Genomic DNA, 19,899 nt, shown 5'->3' on the forward strand with positions numbered 1-19,899 from the left:
ATGAGAGAAGCCAACACCTAAACTGACTGATGATCCAAGTGTTAGAAAAAAACTCTCTTCAAAGTCAGCTGTGGCATCTTCCTGACACCCTGAATGTTATCTGATGAAGAACTGGTCTGGTATTTGTCCCTGCTCCTGGGAGAGAACCTCTAACTCCTTGGAATGTCCCAGTGACAGGAGTATCTTTGATATTCATGTTGCACCCCTTGGATCATACCTCAGTTTGTACTAAGTGACTCAGGATGGGGGCCATACCAGCCCCACCTGCCTGGGGATGGAGGAGGCTGGAGGTTAAATTCCAACACGTGGTCAGTGACACAATCAGTCCTGCCTGTGTAATGAAACCCTGGCAAGAAGTGAACGCTGGAGCTCCGTGCGCACACTGCCATGCCGAGAGGGGGATGTGTCCTGATTGCACAGGCGAGGACATGAAGCCCTGATTTCAGGGCCCGTCCAGACCTCGCCTGATGCCATTTGGTGGGTGCTGATTTGCATCCTTTATAATAAAACTGTAATCACAAACACAGTGACTTCCTGAGTTCAGTGAGTCATTCTGGAAATTGAGTAAATCTGAAGGGTTGGGGGAGCCTCCAAATTTATAGTCAATTGGTCAGAATTGGGTATCCCCAAACCCACAGCTCGTGCCTGAAGTGAGAGCAGTCCCGGGGGAACCAGGACCTTAAGCCTGTGGATTCTGCCCTAACTTGTGTGGTCAGTATCCGACTTGCACTGCGGAGTGTAGCAGTCCAGGTCCATCTTGCCTTAGGCCCCAAGGAACATGCTGGACTCAGTCCGCATTTTCCAGGGTTTTTTGTCCCCCTTACCCATCCACTCCCCCACCTCCACTGAAAACCCAATTTCCCTCAAAATCAGGGTGTATGGGACCCAGTGCAGGCACATACGAAGCCCAAAGAACAAGTATGATCCATATCTACAATACTATGGGATAAAAAACAAAGCAGCTGTGTGACTTGAGGGAAATTACTGAACCTCTCTGACCCTCAGTTCCGATCTCTGGAAAATGAGGCTAATGACTACTCACAAAGCTGTTGTGACAATTCAAGGACAGAATTTACTTACGAAGAGCCCAGCATGTCCTCTCACACGTGGAAGGCACTCAACAGTCATCAGCCTACTCCTCTCCTATCTTCAAACTGCCCTGTACCCAAACTCTCCCAGCCTCTCTGTGCTCCCTGAATGTGTTCTGGGTGCTTGGGCCCACGGGCACCATGCTGATGTTTTACATCCCAGGCCAACAGGAAGCCAACCATTAAATCGAAAGTGAAAAGCAAGTAACCATTACCTTGAAGAAAAGGACATTTATATTTACTTCAGTGACTACAAAAGACACCATAAAATATAACATACAGTATGTGTCCTCATGATTAATAATAGATCTTGCAAATTATTTCTCGGGTTCCTAGGTACATCCAGCTGGTCACTAAGAACAATTAATTCTTTCAGGAAATAAAGGAATTACGAATCGTTTCTTGTTAGCGGAAAATCTGCTTGTTGTACTAGGATTAATGAGAACAGAAAATCAGACTCAAATTCAGGGGTTTTCTGCCCTGTGAATGGGGTGAAGTAAGATCAGAGAGACTGAAGTACAATTACTGTCTGTGAGCAAGCGTGCTCAGTGAGAGCTAGGACATGCCAAATATGAGGTGTGACAGCTCTGGGGAGTGACCGGGCAAGGACAGGGGACCTGTTCTCCAGCAAACCCAGAGACCATGCTCCCCTCCGACAAACTCAAACTTCCTACAGGTTAACAAAGGAAGGATTAACGGAAGCCAAGGGACTTCCGCCCAGCAGCCCCTGGAGATGCACAGGAGATAAAGCAGGAGGTTGGGGCGTCCCAGAAGCGGGCGCCAAAGATCGTGCTGGGAGGGGCAGGCCTGCAGCAGGCAATATGGTGAAGCGTAGAGTCTGGACAGGTGACAAGCAGGTTTCAGAGAGGAACCCTGGCCATGGTAAGTGAGGTTCAGTCTACAGTCTCCAGCACCGGGGACGTCGAATGGTGAACCAAAGGGCTAAGTCAGGAAGCAATTAGTAGAACAAGGCAGGCGCCAGGTCACAGGGAATTAGGTGAGAACCCAGGGGAACCAAGGTCTGAGGTTTCAGCTGCGCCCCTGGGTTCCTGCCCTTGGGCTTCCGAACAACTGCAACCAAGGTCTAAGGCTTGGAAGATGAGAGACACCTACCAGAAGCTGGAAGTGGCCCCACAGCGGCAGGCAGGAGAAACACAGAGGCAAGAAGCCAAGCAGAACACAATGGCACACGGTGATCGGGGCCGCTCCTACCCAATGGCCCTAGTGGATTCACTCCCAACCTAGAAAAAAAGGCCCACCGACCGAGACCTGCCCTGCAACCCTGAGGGGTCTTACTGGACACAGCACAAAAGATACCAAAGGGCTCCCCACGACAGCAGTGAACGCGCAGCTGCTGCACAGACTCACCAAGGGGCGACACCTCTGAGGGGTGCCAGGGGAAGGAGGGGGGAACCTGTTCTCCAGCGAGCTCAGAGACCACGCCCCCTCCAACAAAATCAAACTTCCTGCAAGTAAAATGTGCCCTCGGTGGGACTCACGGTCCCTTCTGACGCAGGAGGGGCTGACAGAAGTGGGGGGACATCTAGCCCAACGGCACACACCGGGAGTGGGAAAGTGGACTGTGTGCCACCTTGCTCGATAAGGACAGGGACCTACAGCATGGTTCAGCATGTGGGCCCCCAGACAGGGGCTACAGGGAGGGACAGGAATTCCAGAGGTGGAGTATGAGGGTGCCCTGGGCGGTGACCATGGGCTCCAGGCCACCATGTGGCAGAAACAGGGCAACGGGTAGAGACATGCCTAAAGAATGAGTGAAAAGACCCTTGCCCACCGTAGAGTCTGCCGAAAAAGGGAAGGGGACAGAAAGCCCACTCAGTAGGGAGCAGGCAACAGCCAGCAAAGCAGGGCCAAGACCCAGCGGGTCAGCCTTAACGCCTTCACACGCAGAATGAGTTCATGAAGGTCGATCTGCCATAAGCTGAAGGCCTCGCTGAAAGAGATCTGGGTCCTTCTGAAGAACGAACAGGCGGTCTTCCTGTTGTGCCTGTAGGAGGGGCAAGAAGAAAGGAGAGGGCCAGAGGTAAAGAGGCAAGAAACAGTTGGGATCATTTAGAAAAATGGAACCCACCAGCTTCCCACCCCAGCAGACAAATCCTGGTGAACATGACCATACCACTGCCCATCAAGGACCAGAGGGACTGAACCGCTCCAAGGAGTTTTCCAGGTAAGTGGGGGAAGCAAAGACAGCTGTTTCACAGAGTATCAAAGGCCCAGTGGACCCACCGGATACAATGCTTCAATACTTCTATTTTTCCAAGAGTATAGTTAACATTTATCCAACCAGAACCCCCCAAACTCAAATATAAAAGCTTCCCCAAACTTTCTGAAGCTAAGAGTCACCTGGACACCTGGTCAGGTGGTGCCTAGGAGGCTGAGGCCATTACAGACGTAGCCCAGCTCAATCCCTCTGCACCAGCGAAGGCACATGATGGAAACTGGTGTTTATGATGATGACCTAGTCACAACTTCATTTCCTGAACCCTCAAAGGAAGAATAAATCATGTTCAGCCCCTTCCGTGTACAGTCTATTTTGCTAATCTAATTTGATATTTGATAGTGGATACATGATATATGTGATCAACTCTCCTCCACCAAGCAGTTGGCTAAAATGGCCCACTCCTGGCCTGGGATGGGCGGGCTGGGGGATGACCCCAGTCTAGGCCTCCCTTCTCAGGGGAGAACATTCAGACAAAGCACAAACCTTCCCACATATGTGCCGCCCTCAGGTAAAAGGGCCTAGAACCTCACTCCTCTGCCACTACCTCCCTGAGGAAGTACCCTTCCCGTTTGCATCCACACCGCAAGGGTGTCGAGGTGTCTAAAAAAAGCTGAGATCCTGAGAGAACCCAGAGCCAGCTGGCCACACTTTCCTGAGTCACAACCACACCTGCAGGGAAAAGATGGCCCCACCACCTGGCCGCCTGGCCAATCCTGGGGAGACAGGTCCCAGGACCAGGCAGAGGGGGGATGTGCATCAGGCCATCCTGATTGCAAGCCCAGGGGACACCTGGGTGGGACTGAGACTTTAGTGAGGGTAAGAATTACTTGAAAAGCTTGACCAAGAGGGTGAGGTCCTAGAATCCACAATTTGCAAGGGCCAGTGGCTCTCTGGACCACCCAAAACTCTGCCCTGAGGCATCAGCCAGTTTACTGGAGCTGTTCTCTGCCCCTAAGATCTGGAGGTTGGGGCAGGGCCTCGGGGATGGGTGGGAGAAAGTGTCGGTGAGCAGGATTCCAGGGGCAGGCCAAGGAGCTACAGGGGAGGAGGGACCGGAGCCCACACTCACGTGGCCAGAGCTCTGATGCAGCAACGTGACATGTTGAGGAAGGAGCTGGCGCTGGCGCGGGTGCCCAGGGCGGCCTCAATGCCACGCAGCAGGTCATTGGTCTTGAAGATCAGCAGCATCTGGCGTGGCACGTGGCTGAGGAGCTGGCTGATCTGGGGGAGGTAGTTGGCCGCATTGTTGCGGATCTCCAAGTCCTAAAGCAGCCACAGGGAGACAGAAATGGTTGGTGTGGGAAGAAGAGTCCAGGATGGCAGGTACCCAAGCCTGTGACCTGAGGGGCTGCAAAGATGCTCTAGGAGGGAGCTTCTAGAACAGTCACCTTGGTGGCACTAGAAGCCCTCCTCATACAGAAGCTTAGCACAAGGAGACTTGACATTTGGTGTTTCATGAATACCCATCCGCCAAGCCTCCAAAACAGTACCGACTGCGGCACGAAACCTACCTTTCCATCAACCATTTGATGAGGCTGGAGCCTCTTGGCCCGGGTGCCCACACTTGAGTCTCCAAAGCTTCTTCACTGGCTGCCAATTTCAGGTCAGGCCTGGACAGAGCCTTGGAAGCTGGTACCATCCCTTCATCCATGTCCAGGCTACAGCAGTTCACAGATCTGAGCTCCTGACCCCAACCAAACTCCAAAGCGCTGCCCATACCCTGCCGAACTCAGCACCCCACCCAGGGGCCCCTCCACGCACATGGCCAAGCCTATCACTGTGCTCCACTCTGGAGCCAGTCTCAGCCTCTCCAGTGAGGTCCAGATGCCCCCAGACAGGATTCAGGGCTGGCTCGCCCTTGCCCCATCTTGGCGCCTGGCTTCCCATCCTTCCCTGTCCCTGAGCTTGGCATGGCTCTGGGCAGATAACTGCCCCCAACTGGAGTCCTGGGTACAACAGTGAGGCTCTGGGCCCTCCTTGGTCTCCAGAGAAACAATGAGAATGACAGTGACAACAACCAACACACACAGCACATTCACCAAGTAAGCCGGGCACTTTGAAATGCTTGCATGTATTAAGTCATTTAATCCTCACAACAACCCTATCAGGCAAGTGTGTTACCTGCTTTGAGAGGCGGAAACTGAGACACAGAGCACTAAAGTAACTGGCCCAAGATCCACAGCTAGTAAGTGGTGAGTCAGGATTCAAACTCAGGCAGCCCAGCTCCCAAGCCCACACCCTCTCCACCAGGCTACACTGCCTCTCACTTCACAGTGGACTATGTAAGCCTGGGCAAGTCCTTTCATCTTTCCTAAGCCAGTGTCCTCACCTAAAAATGGGAACTGCTGGTACCCTCTGCATCCACCGCCCAGCAACACCAAGAAGGCCATCAGAGATAAGGCAGGGGGAAGTGCTCAGTGCCAACTGAAGTCACAAGGGGCCCGCCAGTGCTGCCAAAGCCTTCACTGCCTGGCCGCTTTCTGCAGCAGAAGCAGAACTCGCTGCCCTTTCAGGGACACGTGTGCACTGCTGATAACTGGGCTGCTATGGAACTTGAAATATCCCTTGGGCAGGAGCTATCAGACTGGAATATCGCAACACGAAGCCAGACACCAAGAGGCCGCCTGCCCACCCACTGCCTCCCGCCACAGCTACCTGGCTGGAGCGCTAAGGCTTCCTTGAAGCCCTGGTCACCACAGGGACCCTCCCCCCCCACTTTTAGCAAGGCAGGGACTGGACTGGCAACAGCCCCTCTCAGGCCAAACAGAAAGCACCCATGCCCACCCAGGCTGCCTGGAGGGGACACCGCAGCCTTCAGCCTTGGACACATCCTGATGGTGGGTGTCTACAGTAGGCCCCACTGGGTGCCTATCCCACAGCCTTCCCTCCCCATTCTCCTGTGTCAAAAGAACCCCATTTTTGTTTATTTGGGCCCTTAGTTCCATGCTCTTCATGGAGCCGCTGTCTAGCCCCAGAACTCTGGCTGATCTCAGTCAATACTGGCTCTGAGCTTAATGCCCCTGCCAAGTGATTGGCTTAGGAATGGACATGTGACATGATTCAGGCCAATAAGACATGAGGAGGAGTCTTTTGGGGGACTTCTGGGAAGGGTTCTCTTGCTCTTGAGAAGAAATATGTATGAGAAGAAATAGCCCTCATTCCCACCTCTGGACACCACGGAACAAAGGTGCAAAGCTTGGACCTGCTGCAGTCACCTTGGAATCGTGAGAGGAAACCGAGAGAAGCACAGAGGAGTTGGCCCAGAGCCCTGAGGCGGTCAGCCTGCGTGGTCAGCAACCTGGGCCCACCCACCTCCAGGCTTCTTGTATGGAGGGAGCAAGTTCCTGATTGTTGGAACCACTTGTAGTTGGGAAACATTCTCCCTGAAACAATGCTGGAGGTTACCCTCATGATTGAGTTAGACTAGGACTCAGGAAACTGAGCCCTTCCATCTCAGAGGCATGGCTGGCCAAGGGTGGCTAAGTTTGTTCTCTACCTGGGTTTTTGTCCAAAGTGAGCAAACGCAGTCCACATCTCCATAACCTACACTAACGCCTCTCTGTGAGACCTGGTCCCAGAATGGCAGAGACCTTATGAAAAGATGTACCGGACAGGATGCCCACTGTTCAGGTCCTCACCAACAAGTCAAAGAGTTCACATAAATATATGAGACGGAGTATAAGGTGCTTGCACATGCATGACACAAGTATTAGAGGATCACTTCTGGCACAGGTATGAGGAGAAGCTTCCCGGGCTGGTGCTCTGGACTGAACTGTGCTCCCTGCAAATCCCTAAGTCGGAGTTCTAACCCCAATGTGATTACTTAGAGATAGGGCCTTTCTGGAGGTAATTAAAGTTAAGTGAATCCATAACGGGGGCCCTAATTCGATAGGACTGATGTCCTTACAAGAAGAAGGGATGCCAGGCGTGTGTACACACGAAAGGCAGGCCATGTGAGGACATGATGAGGAGGCAGCCATCGCCAGCTAGGAAGACAGCTCCCTCCAGAAACCAACCCTGATGATACCTTGATATTGGACTTCGAGCTCCAGAACTGCAAGAGAACACATTTCCGTCATTAAGACACCCAGTTGGTGGTATTCCACTACAGCAACCCAAGCAGACGACTACAGCAGCACTGAAGCTGGGTCTTTATGAATGAGTAAAAATGCAAAAATAAAATTCAAACTTAGTTAATAAAAGCAGATATCATGTACTGAGTATCTACTTGTGCCATAGGACCTTTTCCATTCCTGTGGCTTTAGATACCACCTATGTTTCTCCGAAATTTGGATTCCCAAATTTCTCTCTCAAGCTTGGGCCTCTTCTTTGCGGTCCAGGCTTAAGGGCCCATAACACCTCTATCTGAAAGCTCAGGAGAACTACTGACATGCCCAGCCCCAAATATGGCCTTCTCAAAGTCTTCTCTATGTCAGGAAGTGGCACCGCCCTCCCTCATCCTGTGATTCACCCCAAAGAGCTGTGATGCAACTTTTCATCCCCTCTACATCCAAACCACTGCAAACCCTCTCAGCCTAAAGTCCACCTGCTTCTCTCCACCTCCATTGCCATGGGCATAGTCTGAGCCCCCAGCACCTCTCCACATGGAGTTCTGCCCCAGCCTCCTCCAAGAGATACTTGAAATAGCAAGTCTGAGCATGTCCTTCTCCTGCTTAAAGCCTATCGAAGGCTTTACTTTGTACTTAGAATTAACCCAAGCTTTTTTCCATGGCTTATGGGCCCAGAGTGATGCTCTCTCTGCCTGGTACTCAAATTCTTCTCATTCCACCATCTACCTCACCATACTCCGGACCACACCAAACTCTCTCTGCCCCAGGCCTTAGCACATTAGGTCCTCTCTGCCTGGAATGCTTTCCCCTAGCTCTTCCTGTGGCTGGTGCCTTTCTTGTCCTTGGGGCCTCAGCTTAAATGTCAACCCCTCAGAGATCTCTTCTCTGAGCACTCAGTTTACAGCACCCCCATCACAAGCTTGTTCCCTCCTTGATATGTACAACCTGCAATTATACCATTTACCTGTTCGCTCACTTGTTTACTGTCTGTCTCCCTCAACCACAGTGCAAACTACACAGAAGGGCTGCTTGTCTGCTTATCACTGGATCCTTAGCACCTAGTCCAGGGTCCAGCAAAAACAAATGTTTGCTCAGAAAATGAACTTCAGGAGCTACGGAGAGGCACTCTCCATGCATGACCAGTAAAGCAGAAGTTCCCATCCCTCTCCAACAAAGGAGGGAGACTGTCTGTCTTCTTCTGAGATGACAAGCTTTAGAGCTGTGTAGGCCTGGGGCACTTGGTGGTCATCTTTGCCACCAAGCTTTCTGGAGAACGATGAAAGCTTGGAGGAAAGCAGAACCAAGAGATGGGAACAGGTATCCTTTTTGGTGACATCATTTGACACTCTGGATAGAGCCATTCCTAAAGCCACCTACCGTAAAGCAGCTTAAAGGGCACCCCCGCCCCGAGGCGCAAAGAAGTGACAAGAACTATCCCAGGTCATGCCACCAGGAAGAGCAGGTGCTGGAACCAGAACCTGTCTTTCTAACTACACAGGAAGGACTGTGCCCCTTGTGGTGGGCCTGAGCCCATCCCCACATGGATACAAGCAAGTCTGCCTAAGCCTGGCAACCTGACAGACTGGGAAGACAGAAGTCCATCCCTTGATGGTCTGAGAAGCCGGGGAGGGAGAGAGCTCTGAGCCAGGGAGAGTGGGCCGCTGCAGAAGCCCCCGTGGTGGGGCAGAGATGAAAATGGGCACAGGGAGATGTTGCTTGGATAGGTCTCACCCAGACACCACAGAACTACTGTCTAGTTCCGATGAAGAAACGAACTACCAAGAAAGTCCAAAAAGCCATTTCACTAAAAACTCAACAGAGCAATGGGACAAGGGACACCGCATGAGAACTGAAGCATTCTCTCCGGATGGGTGCCGCAGAGGAACCACACAATGGGAAATGGCCCCCAGGAGGAGACAGCAGAAGTGGTACCGGACTTATTTGTGAGACAGTCTCTGGGGATTCCCATAAGTCCTAGGGGGAGAGCTTTGTGGAAACCTGAAATCTTGTGTGAGCAGGTTAAAGTGAAAGCCACAGAAGTCTGATCACGTGGTTCATGTGACCTGTTTATATTCCATGTTGATGAGGAAGGGCAGGAGTGGGGTATCGCTCCCCTTCCCTCCTTCCATCCAGGGACACTGTCTCTCGCCCCATCCTCCTTCTCACCCAGTCCCCCTCCAATTCTGCCCACTACCCCACCCTCACAGCCCATCAAGTAGGGCCTGGATTGGAAGGGGTCCAAAGGCCAACCCTGGTCCTGCCCCTTGCACTCAGGAGACGGCAGGGCCAGGAGGGTTCACCTACCTCAGTGGCAGTGACTGGAGCTTGGCTGATGCCCCTGTTGACCGAGTTCCACGAGCGGGCAGTCAGCATGCAGGCAAACAAGGGGTAGAGATCGCCAGCTCCCAGGCGCTGGCTGTACTTCTTCACTCTCTTCATGTCAGTCCAGATCAGCGACTGCCAGAGGTGGCAGTAATCCAGGCGGAACTCTTCCGTGAGCACCTACGGCGGGGGCAGCCGTCACATCTGAGCCTCCTCTCCCTATCGAAGGTCTAGTCCCTGGCCGGAGTGACCGCTGTGAAGGGGGATGGACGAAGACCATGGCTCCTGCACAACGTCTGCTTCCCCCTCAAAGTCCGGCCATCCTTGAAGGTTCAAGTTCAAAGCTACTATTTGGCCATCCTTGGTCCTAAGTGGCAGAAATTACCAAGTGCCCACCAAAATCACACTCCCCGTATCCCTCTTGGTTAAATATGGCCTTCAGCCAGAGCTCTGGCCAAGAGAATGTGGCAGAAGCTCCACTTCCAGTCTCGGCCCACGCATGCTCCTCTGAGCCCTTATTTACCCCTTTAGATGCAGGTGGAAAGGCCACCCTAAGGGAGGCCTGGGAGGCGGAGCCTCAGTCAGCACTGCCTTCTGTCCCCTCCCCCCACCTGAGACAAGCACAGGAGCGAGTGTTAGACATTTGCTGTGTCCGGGTCATCATTTGTTTGGGAGCTGTGTGTGACAGCAGCTGGCCTACCTTAAACTAATGTACCCAATGTCACTGAGCCCTTCAAAGGGGTGCTAAGAGTTTGGGGTGTGGAGTTAGGGCCCTGAGGGAAGGTGCAGGACACCACAGAGAAAACCTCCCCAAGGATCATCTGTCTTCTAGAATCAAATCAGGTCTCGAGTCCCAGGATTGGCTGTGAACTTCCTAACTTCTAGGTGGAAGTTTTGGCTCATCTGAATCAACTCTGCATCCCAATTCCAGAGGACAGAGCCCCTGTCAGTTCCCAGCCCCCTTTCCTGCTACACATCACCTCGTCACTAGGGTTAAATTATCCCTCCTTATCTACGCCCCATTCATCAAAGGATAGTTATGTCCCAGGGTCTGAGGTAGCCTGGGCTTCCCTGGGAAGCAAGGCTGCTTTACAGCTGACAAAGCACTTTTATATGTCCAGGTACATTCCCGTGTATTCCTTACAGTGGCCTATAAAGGAGGCATCACCATCCTCACCTTATCCTGCAGGAAGCTGAGGCTCAGAGAGTATATGACTGTGATTTGCACAAAATGACAGCTCTAGAGCTAGGACAGGGCCTCTCCAGATACCTTGGCCATCTGCCTCCCATTTCTGTGGCCCATAGGGGAGATCAGTGGGCTCTGAGCCCAGGCAGGACTAAACCCTGGGGCTGGCTGGGTGGGAAAGGCCTCTCCTACCTGGTAGAGCCCATGGTCCAACAGGATAATCTCTGCCTTTCCTGTGTCTGGCCGCTTCCGCACCAGCACATTGCCCGGGTGGGGGTCACAGTGCACGAAACCGTTGACAAAGATCATCTCGCTGTACATCTTGCCCAGGTGGCGAGAGATCTGGAAGAGAAGGGAGGCAAGTGGGAGTTGCTCTGCATGAACACCTGTCTCAGAGACATCTACTCTCGTCACTGTCAGGAGGAAGGCCAGAGGGACCAAGTGGTCATGGCGAAAGCGATGGCTTGAGATTGCAAAGCTCTTGAGTTTAAGCTGGAAGCAGAGTTCCCATCCAGTCCTCGTTAACTTCAGCTGCACGTCAGAATCACCTAGAGCCCAGAAATGTTGTGGGTGATACCCAGGCATCAGTATTTTAAGTTCCCATGGTGATTTTAATACACGCCAAAGTAGAAGAACTGCTGCTTCTAGTTCTTTGGTGGCTGCAACACCCACCTCCTACACCTGCCCCTCCACTCTGCCCCAATTTTTCTCTTCCCTGTTTCTCTTATCAATCCATTTTCATTTTTTTTCCCAAAGTGGAATATGAGCTAGAAAGCTGGGTTGGAGGAGTCAGTCCACCTGTCCTTCTTCCAAAGAGTAAGGCTGGGGGATTGAGGACCCAGAATAGCTCGAGGCCAGTCCCAGGAGGACCCAGAGTCACAAGCCCTTCTCTCTCCCTGCAGGCCCCTTTCCCTACACCCCTCCCTATCAGAGCCCAGTGCTAATCTGATTTATGATGTCTGCACAGAAGAAATGACACTGGAGAGGCTGTTTAAATCATCCTGTCACTGCTGCTCTCCCCGCCGAGGCGGTCTTCTTATCTCTACTCCCGTTTTATTAAAGCCAAAAAGCCTCCTCCCAGCTAGGAAATGGCTGCTCAGTAGAGCCAGACCGGGCCCACAGATGGTGTGCCAGCAGGTTTCCACAGGACAAAGAGATGCTCAACCCAGAAAGCGAACGCCCCTGGACACGCAGCCCTCAGCGTTTCTCTCAGCCTCAACTGGACCCCATGGCCACTCGCAAACGCATCCCCACCACCAGAGAGAAGCTGGGCTCAGAGGGTGGGGATTGCAGGATTAGGGTCCTGAGATAAAGACTCAAGTGCTTTCCTCGGCCTCCAAAGTCTTGCACCACCAAGTCCTCCCTCCCTGGGCTCATCGTGCACAGTGACACTCCAGCCAGTCATTTTCTTTCTTTTCTCCAGTGATCCCCATGCCTTCCTGCCTCAGGGCCTTTGCACATAATATTCCACCTGCCAGGAGCATTCTTCCCATCTCCCCTTCACCTGGTTCACTCTTCTCTTTCTTCCCATCCCAGCTCAGCATCACCTGCCTGGGGAAACCTTCCCTGACCTCCCAGGCTAGACAAGGTCCTCTGGCCATACACTCTCATAGAATGTTGTACTTTACTAGCACAAGCACACTATTGTCATTATTTGATTACTGACCATTTGGCCCACTATCTTAAGTTCCAAAGGTGGCAGGGACTGGCTCCATTTTGTTAAACAGCTTTTTTGAGATGTAACTTACATACCACAGACTGGCTCTATTACGCACCCACTTGCCTGTAATAGGTCAAACATGTGAATGTAAGACTCTGCCTTCAACATAAATGAGACCTTTGTCTCTCTGTTTCTTTGAGATGCCATGGTTCCTGCCTCTGCTGCTCATCCTAACTCCGTTAACCTCCCTTAAATCCCAACCAATTATAATTGGGGCCAAATCAATCAAGAATATCCCTATTTTATTAAAAAGTCCTAAAAGTAGGTACAATTATAACCCCATTTTGCAGATGAGAAACTGAGACGCATTGAGGCCTACCTTCCCCAGAGCTACCTGGCTAGAAAGGGGTAGAGCCAAGATTCAAACCAGGTGTGACCCACAGCCTCCTAGTAACCATCTTTCTGTACTTGTTCGCACTGACTTCTGTACTCAACTGAGCTTTGTGACTTCAAACAAGTTGCTTATACTCTCAGCTTCAGTAAAATGGGAATAATAGCAGTGCCACTCACCAGGGTTACCAGAGGGGCAAATGAGAACATGATGGTGCTTGGAACCTAGTGACCTCCCTTCAGTGCGCCTATTGTTCTTGATGCCTTGTAACATTTCTGGGAAGGCTGCAGACTCAGTTTCATTGCACCTTTTTAAAAGATGAGGAAACCGGGGTGAAAGAGGTTGCCTGAAGTCCTGCCACCGTGCCAGCTGTCCAGCTCCTGATGTTTTCCTAGGGTGAAATGAATGCCCAGGGTTCAGCATCTGGTGGCATTAGGAGCAGCAAGACTTTGAACTGTGTCAAGTTCTCAGGCTCAGGCTGATCTGTCGGGTGTCCCAGAGCCACCATTTTCTGTTACCTGGGAAAAGGACTCTAGCCAGAGCTGGTCCTGGGAGAGCCAGCAAGTCCCCACCTCTATGCCCCAGGAACCCCTTTTGTTAGGGGCTTTGGAGCTCCCTGGAGCCATGCTCTGAAAGGCTGTGTTTGCCAAACCAATTGCATTTATTAAGTAATAATTCATTTTTATTTGTCAAGGACGTATATAAGGTCCATCAGGGCTCCTGATCAGCCCAAGATAAGCAGTGCAGCCAGACTGAGCTGACGGAATTCCAGCCAAAAGCAGAGAAATGACATTTCATTTAGTCTGGGCAGACCTGTCATGGGGAGATGTATGATCTCTCTTAAGCTTTCTGAAATATTGCTGATCTCTCTGGGCCCCCTATTACTACATTGAAAGATGGCCCCTGGGGGTCTGGGGACTCAGGATGGGGGAGCTCTTGCCCATGAGAGTGAGTGCTGCTGCCAGAGGTGGAGGCGGTGCAGCCCACTGCAGCGCGCACGCGCACGCGCACCCACACACACACACACACACACACACCACCTCCCACGCAAAGCCCCCAGGGCGGCCCTCCCCTTTCAGCACCCTATCCGTCTGCTCCTACCTGTGCATCTTTCCATTTGCTGCTCTTGATGTTCATTTTAACCAGATTTCACCAGGACAGGCAGGCGTGCTAGGCAGAGACAGGAAGGAGAACCAGCCTATGCACCCAGCTTCACTCTGGAGCCATCTGGGTATTGCCACTTAAGCTATGGGTGACCTGGGGGGCAAGTCACCTCCCTTCTCAATCCAGGTCCAAGTTCCCCCAGCTGTGAAGTGGGACTAACCCTATCTACTCCTCTTCCTCACGAGGAAATCCCAAGATTCAAGGTCAAAATGTGATCACATACAGAAAGGCACCTTTGTGCACCACACTACAAGACACACAAATGTGTTTGTTTGTAATGGGATAGCTAATTATTTTAAACTTGGGAAAAATATACTTGTTATCACCTTCAAAGTGTAATTTTCAAAGCACAACCCTCGTACAAATATAGAATGAACACATGTTAAAGATTAGTTGACTCATCAATAAAGGACCAAATATGAAGGTAGAGTGGTTCAGAGAGAATTTTGATGGACTCGGTGTTTGTGGACATTTAAACAGGAATAAAAGCCTGAGATTCCTGGATTAGATACAAAACTGGTTATTGTCCTACAAGGCAATAAGGAAATCATAACCTTATAGGGTTATCATAACCTTATGGGGCAGAAATTATTTGCATCTCTACTGGGTAAGAGCTACAGGTTGATATGTGACTTTGAGCTGAGCCCTTAATTAATTTTTCAACAGAGAAGTCTAACAAAAGTACATTCCCCTAAATATTAAAAAAATCCTTGCAGTGGCGGGGGGAGAGGGGTAGTGGGCAGGGAGATTGGGGGCTGATTGAATACACTGCGAACTCCTGGCCTTATTTCTAAATTTTGGGTAATTTTTCTTTGCATTTGCCAGAGTTGTACTAAATAGTCTTTGGGAACCAATTTGCCCAGAAAAAGGCAGCCGGATCCCTCCAATTCACAAAGACATCAAGGGTCCCAGGAGACATGTAAGGCCATCACTGGGCACACAACCCTCTCTCCTACCTCTCCCATTAATACTTAAGCCATGTCTCGCGATTAAGAACAAACAATTGACCTTTTGGCTTTCGGCTTCCAGCTTGGAGGAGGCTTAGGTGCAACTTTCTTCGGTCGTCCCAAATCCAGGTTCATCTGATACCAGCCGCCTCCACCATGCTGCCAAAGCTCAACCCCAATGAGATCAAAGTTGTAACCTGAGGTGCATGAGTGGGGAAGTTGGTGCCACATCTGCCCTGGCCCCCAAGCTTGGTCCCCTAGGCCCGTCTCCAAAAATGGTTGATGACATCACCGAAACAACAAACGATGGGAAGGGTCTGAGGATCACAGTGTAACTGACCATTCAGTACAGAGCGGCCAAGATTGAGGTAGTGCCTTCCGTCTCTGCCCTGATCATCAAAGCCCTCGAAGAACCGCAGAGACAGAAAGAAGCAAAACAGAAAACAAAAACACCACACATTAAGCAGAGTGGAAAGACACTTTTGATGAGATTGCCAACACTGTCTGACAGATGTGGCACTGATCTTTACCTAGAGAACTCTCTGGAACCATAAAGAGATCCTGGGGACTGCCCAGTCTATGGGCTGCAATGCTGATGGCTGCCACCCTCATGACATCATAGGTGACATCAACAGAGGTGGAGTGGAATGCCCGGCTAGTTAAGAACCACAAAGAAAATATTTCAATTAAAGATCATTTGGCAACCAAAAAAATAATAATAAAATAAAATAACAAACAATTGAAAATAATGCTACAATGAACATGGGGGTGCAGATTATCTGTTCAAGATACTGATTTTGTAAAAGTCCAGCCATTGTTAATCTAAAGAGAACAGTTTGCAAGACATTGATGTAACCTGGCAGCCAAAGAGAGTGGACTGCAATGTGTATGTGTGAACAATGACCAGTTCACTGTACTAGTCAGTGAGGGTGGTAGATGCCATTGAATGAGTATGTGTACTGTGTGGCTGTCGCATTCAAATTGACTGAGCAAGCAGAGCAACAAATTTGCATCAAATTTTGCATGAAGCTTGAACATTCCTCCGCAGAAGCTATTTGGATGATTCAGGAGGCTGCAGCAATGGGCAACTGGTGACTGTCAGCTTCATTACAACAATGTGCTTGCTCATGCATGACGTCTCGTGCAGAGTTTTCTGGTGAAACATCAAATCATCCAGGTGACTCAGGCCCTCGACAGCCCAGAATTGGTGCCCTGCGACTTCTGGCTTTTCTCAAAACTAAAATCACCTTCGAAAGGGAAGAGGTTTCAGACTGTTGATGAGATTCAGGAAAATACAAGGGGGCAGCTGATGGCGATGGGGGGAACTGCGTGACATTCCAAGGTGCCTACTCCGAAAGGTCCTGAGGTGTCATTGTCCTATGTACAATGTTTCTTGTATCTTATATCTTCTTCAATAAATGTTTCTATTTTTCATAGTACATGGCTGGATACTTTCTAGACAGATCTCATATATACGCAGAAGTAGGGCTGTTGGATCATATGGTTCTATCATATTAATAGTTCTATTTTTAGGCTTTTGAGAAACCACCATACTGTTTTCCATCATGGCTGAACCAATTTACATTCCTACCAAATGGTGTACAAGGGTTACCTTTTCTCTACATTCTCACCAACGCTTGTTATCTCCTGTTGTTTTGATAACAGGTATGTGGTGATCTCTCATTGTGGTTTTGATTTTCATTTTCTTGATTAGTGATACTGAGTACATTTTCATGTACCTGTTGGCCATTGATATGTCTTCTTTGGAAAAATGTCTACTCAATTCCTCTAAGGCTTCCCCTTGCCCTGTTAACAGCGCTATCTGCATTAGGGCAGGGAGTGACACCTTCTTAGAATGGTAACAGCTAACATTCTGTGCCCGGCACAATCCCAGGTACTGGCAGGGACGCCCGGCCACCCTCTGCAGTAGACAGGCAAAAGAAGCAAGATTCCAAAGGCGGAGGAGCTTGGTCATCTGGCCAGCCGTTCAGAAACCCAGGATCCAAACCCAGGCAGCTGACTCCAGGGAACAAGCTCTTGATCACCAGGACATCCCAGCTTTCCACTTACAGGGAAGTTCCACCAAAAACCTCCAAAGGTCCCCAGAGCATCCAAGAAGCCATTGCATTTGGAGAAGAGTCTCAGGGAAATCCAAGGCTGTTTGTCGAACCAAAAACACACTGCTAACTAAAGCTATAGTACAGCAATTTTTAGAAAAAAAGTCAGTGATGAGTCTTTTAATTGTTCCATGTAAAAAGGATTGTACTACGCACATACGTGATTTTAGTAATTATGCCATGCCTTTATTCTCTAACAGTAAGGGGGGAAATCCAGGAATCTACAAAAAGGGTAAGTAAAGAATTAATTTAGTAAATAATTTGTAAATCAAAGAGTTATTTTTAGATTTTTCTTAAAACTTGAATTGGCTGAAAGTACTTCAATTAATCTGTAATTGCATAGATTAGTTTATTCCCACCGCCAAGGGAAAGTCTATTTATGTTCTTGGGGGGAGGGGTATCACAGAAGCAAGGCCAAGATCTCTGAAAGAAACAAGGAGGCTGGTGTTGCAGGATATTAATAATCACATAAGTGGCCCAGTATTAAGCAAAATGAGGTTGATAATTCAAACTCTCTGCCTATTCCCCCGTTTCTGCCCAGGCTTCTTCGGGCTGACCAACGGCCTGGAAGGCCAGGCCAGACCACAGCCCAGTGCGCTTTCCCATCTCCACCCCCACCTTCCCCCCAGGAACCACCCCTGGGATACATGAACCCCAATCACTTGCTGCCGCCTGGACCAAGGCCACTTCTATTCATGGGCTGTGGGTCGATCTTAGACTAGCAAACACTGAGTGAAACCACTGAACTGATGGCACCAGGAGCCTCTCTGACCACATGTGACGTTGGAAGAAGACAGGTGCTGAGTTAATCACAGAAGCTGGGAGAAGAACTCTAATTTTGGAGCACCTGGGTGCTGGTGAAAGCCTCTCTCCATGAGGCTTGAACAGGGACATCACCTGAGAGCCTCTAAGGGCCCTCGTTGCCAGAGGCTCCTGGTCCCCAGGGCCATGACAACTGAAAGACATGGTGAAGAGGGGAACAGCTGTCAACATCATCTGACAGTCCCTGCCCCAGGCGGCAACTCACTCCACAGGACTCTCTCCACATCTCCCACCTTACCTGGGCCAGTACAAAACCGGGAAAGGGTTTCTTCCCTATACGTTTCCCCTGGTTCTGGCAGGCCTTTTCTATGGGCCGAGGGTCAGAATTCCAGTGTGGTAACGTGCTGAGCAGGTACCGCGGGCACTGTGCCAACTGCTCCGTGCGTCCGTCATCAAACAGTCCTGCAGGGCGCTCTTGTACCCCGCTTGACAATAAGAAGCCATAGCTTCCCAAGGGTGACTAGCTCCGCCAAGGAGGCATGGCTGGTATGTGACAGGGGCAGCACCAAATCCAGGAAGGCTGCATCCAGAGTGACACTGGGCCCCATTCCTGGCAGCCCTGCTACTAGGGAAATGAATCTCCAGGAACTTATGTTGTGCCCTCGACACCCTCCCCGTCCCCAATATCCCTGAGCCTCTCAAGATGAAGTCTAAGCAGTTAAGGAGGGAGGATGAGGAAGGTGTTTTCTTTCTAGTGATGTCAGTAACTAGGGTCTGCATGCCACCTCTGCAGCTTCTCTTCCCTGGTCTTCAGAGCGCCTCCCACCACAGAGCCGGGAAGCCCCGGTCCGGGGGGATGGCGCTGAGCAAAATATAAATGTCTTATTCAGTCCTTGGTTGCATGAGGGGACAAGGGAAACTCTAAGGAGGTGGCGAAGTGAAGCCACCATAAGCTCAATCAATGAGCGTCACTCAAAGACAACAGAGGCAGGTGGACAGGAGGGGAGCAAAGAAGATTCTCTAGGATTCTTTGGAGGAAGACATGCCTCTGTGAATAATAACCTCATGAATTAGAAATGACTTCTTTTTTACAGAACTTCAGAGCTTGCAAAGTTTGCACAACGACCCTGTAAGGTAAGTATTGTGACCCCTCCATCTATGTAGGTGAGGGACTCAGACCCAGAGAGGATGGGACGGAGAGCCCCCGGCACCCCTGAACACAGGAGTTGGGGGCCTGAAACAGGAGGGTCAGTGGAAAGACTTTCAGGGTAAGGACTAAACCCCCAGCTCCCCTCCTGACCCTGACAGAAGTAGAAGGACGACAGATGCTGGAGGCCATGCCACATACCGGGAGGGCCATCGAGAACAGAGGACTGAATGAATCAGTCTACATAATGACCACGGGGCGCCCCGGCCCTCTTCCCCCAGCCGGCCCCCAGGCCTCTGGAACAGATAGGCTGGAGTCTTTGTAAACCCCCCACCCCTGTACCCACCCCCATTTTTCACAGACTGCAGATGTCTGCCCACCAGGCTTCCAGTCCTCATCCTGCCACCCCCAAACTCGAGACTCTGTCACCTTTCTCAGGGCTAATTCCACGCAAATTCAATTGGGCCTCAGCCCAGGCTGGGTCTTAAATACACACTCACTGAAATCCAATTAACCTTCGATAAAGGTCCTGCAATCAATAGTCGTCCTGTGGTTTGAGGAGGCTCCATCCAGCCTGGGAACGTGTGCTCTTGCACGACCTTTACTTTTAATGAAATCAATGACAGTCACTGTCGCCAGCTCTTAAAGTGACTGGCAAATATGATCATCGGGTCAGACCCTCTGTAATATCTGCTTCTGGGTTCAGAAATACAAGCAAACAAGGGTCCCTGCGGGCTGATGGCTTCCCACGCCCCGTGTTCTCTGACAGGTCAGGACGCCTAGGCAGCAGTGCCTTGTGCCCGGAG

General features: G+C 50.7%; 1 protein-coding gene across 1 annotated transcript in view; it reads right to left on the minus strand.

Moving 5' to 3' along the window:
• Positions 1-1,277: 1,277 nt before the first annotated feature.
• ADCK1 (aarF domain containing kinase 1) overlaps positions 1,278-19,899 on the minus strand; it is a 102,331-nt gene continuing 83,709 nt past the window's right edge. Inside the window, exons 8-11 of the mRNA XM_054567207.1 lie at positions 11,098-11,247; positions 9,702-9,899; positions 4,397-4,590; positions 1,278-3,093 (exon numbers count right to left, since the gene is read on the minus strand). Of these exons, the coding sequence (XP_054423182.1) occupies positions 2,922-3,093; positions 4,397-4,590; positions 9,702-9,899; positions 11,098-11,247 (714 nt within the window). The 3' untranslated portion in view covers positions 1,278-2,921. The remainder of the gene's footprint in view (positions 3,094-4,396; positions 4,591-9,701; positions 9,900-11,097; positions 11,248-19,899) is intronic.

The sequence above is a fragment of the Pteronotus mesoamericanus genome, unplaced genomic scaffold (genome assembly GCF_021234165.1).
Source record: "Pteronotus mesoamericanus isolate MK-2021 breed Mesoamerican mustached bat unplaced genomic scaffold, CSHL_Meso_final contig_182, whole genome shotgun sequence".
Classification (NCBI taxonomy): domain Eukaryota; kingdom Metazoa; phylum Chordata; class Mammalia; order Chiroptera; family Mormoopidae; genus Pteronotus; species Pteronotus mesoamericanus.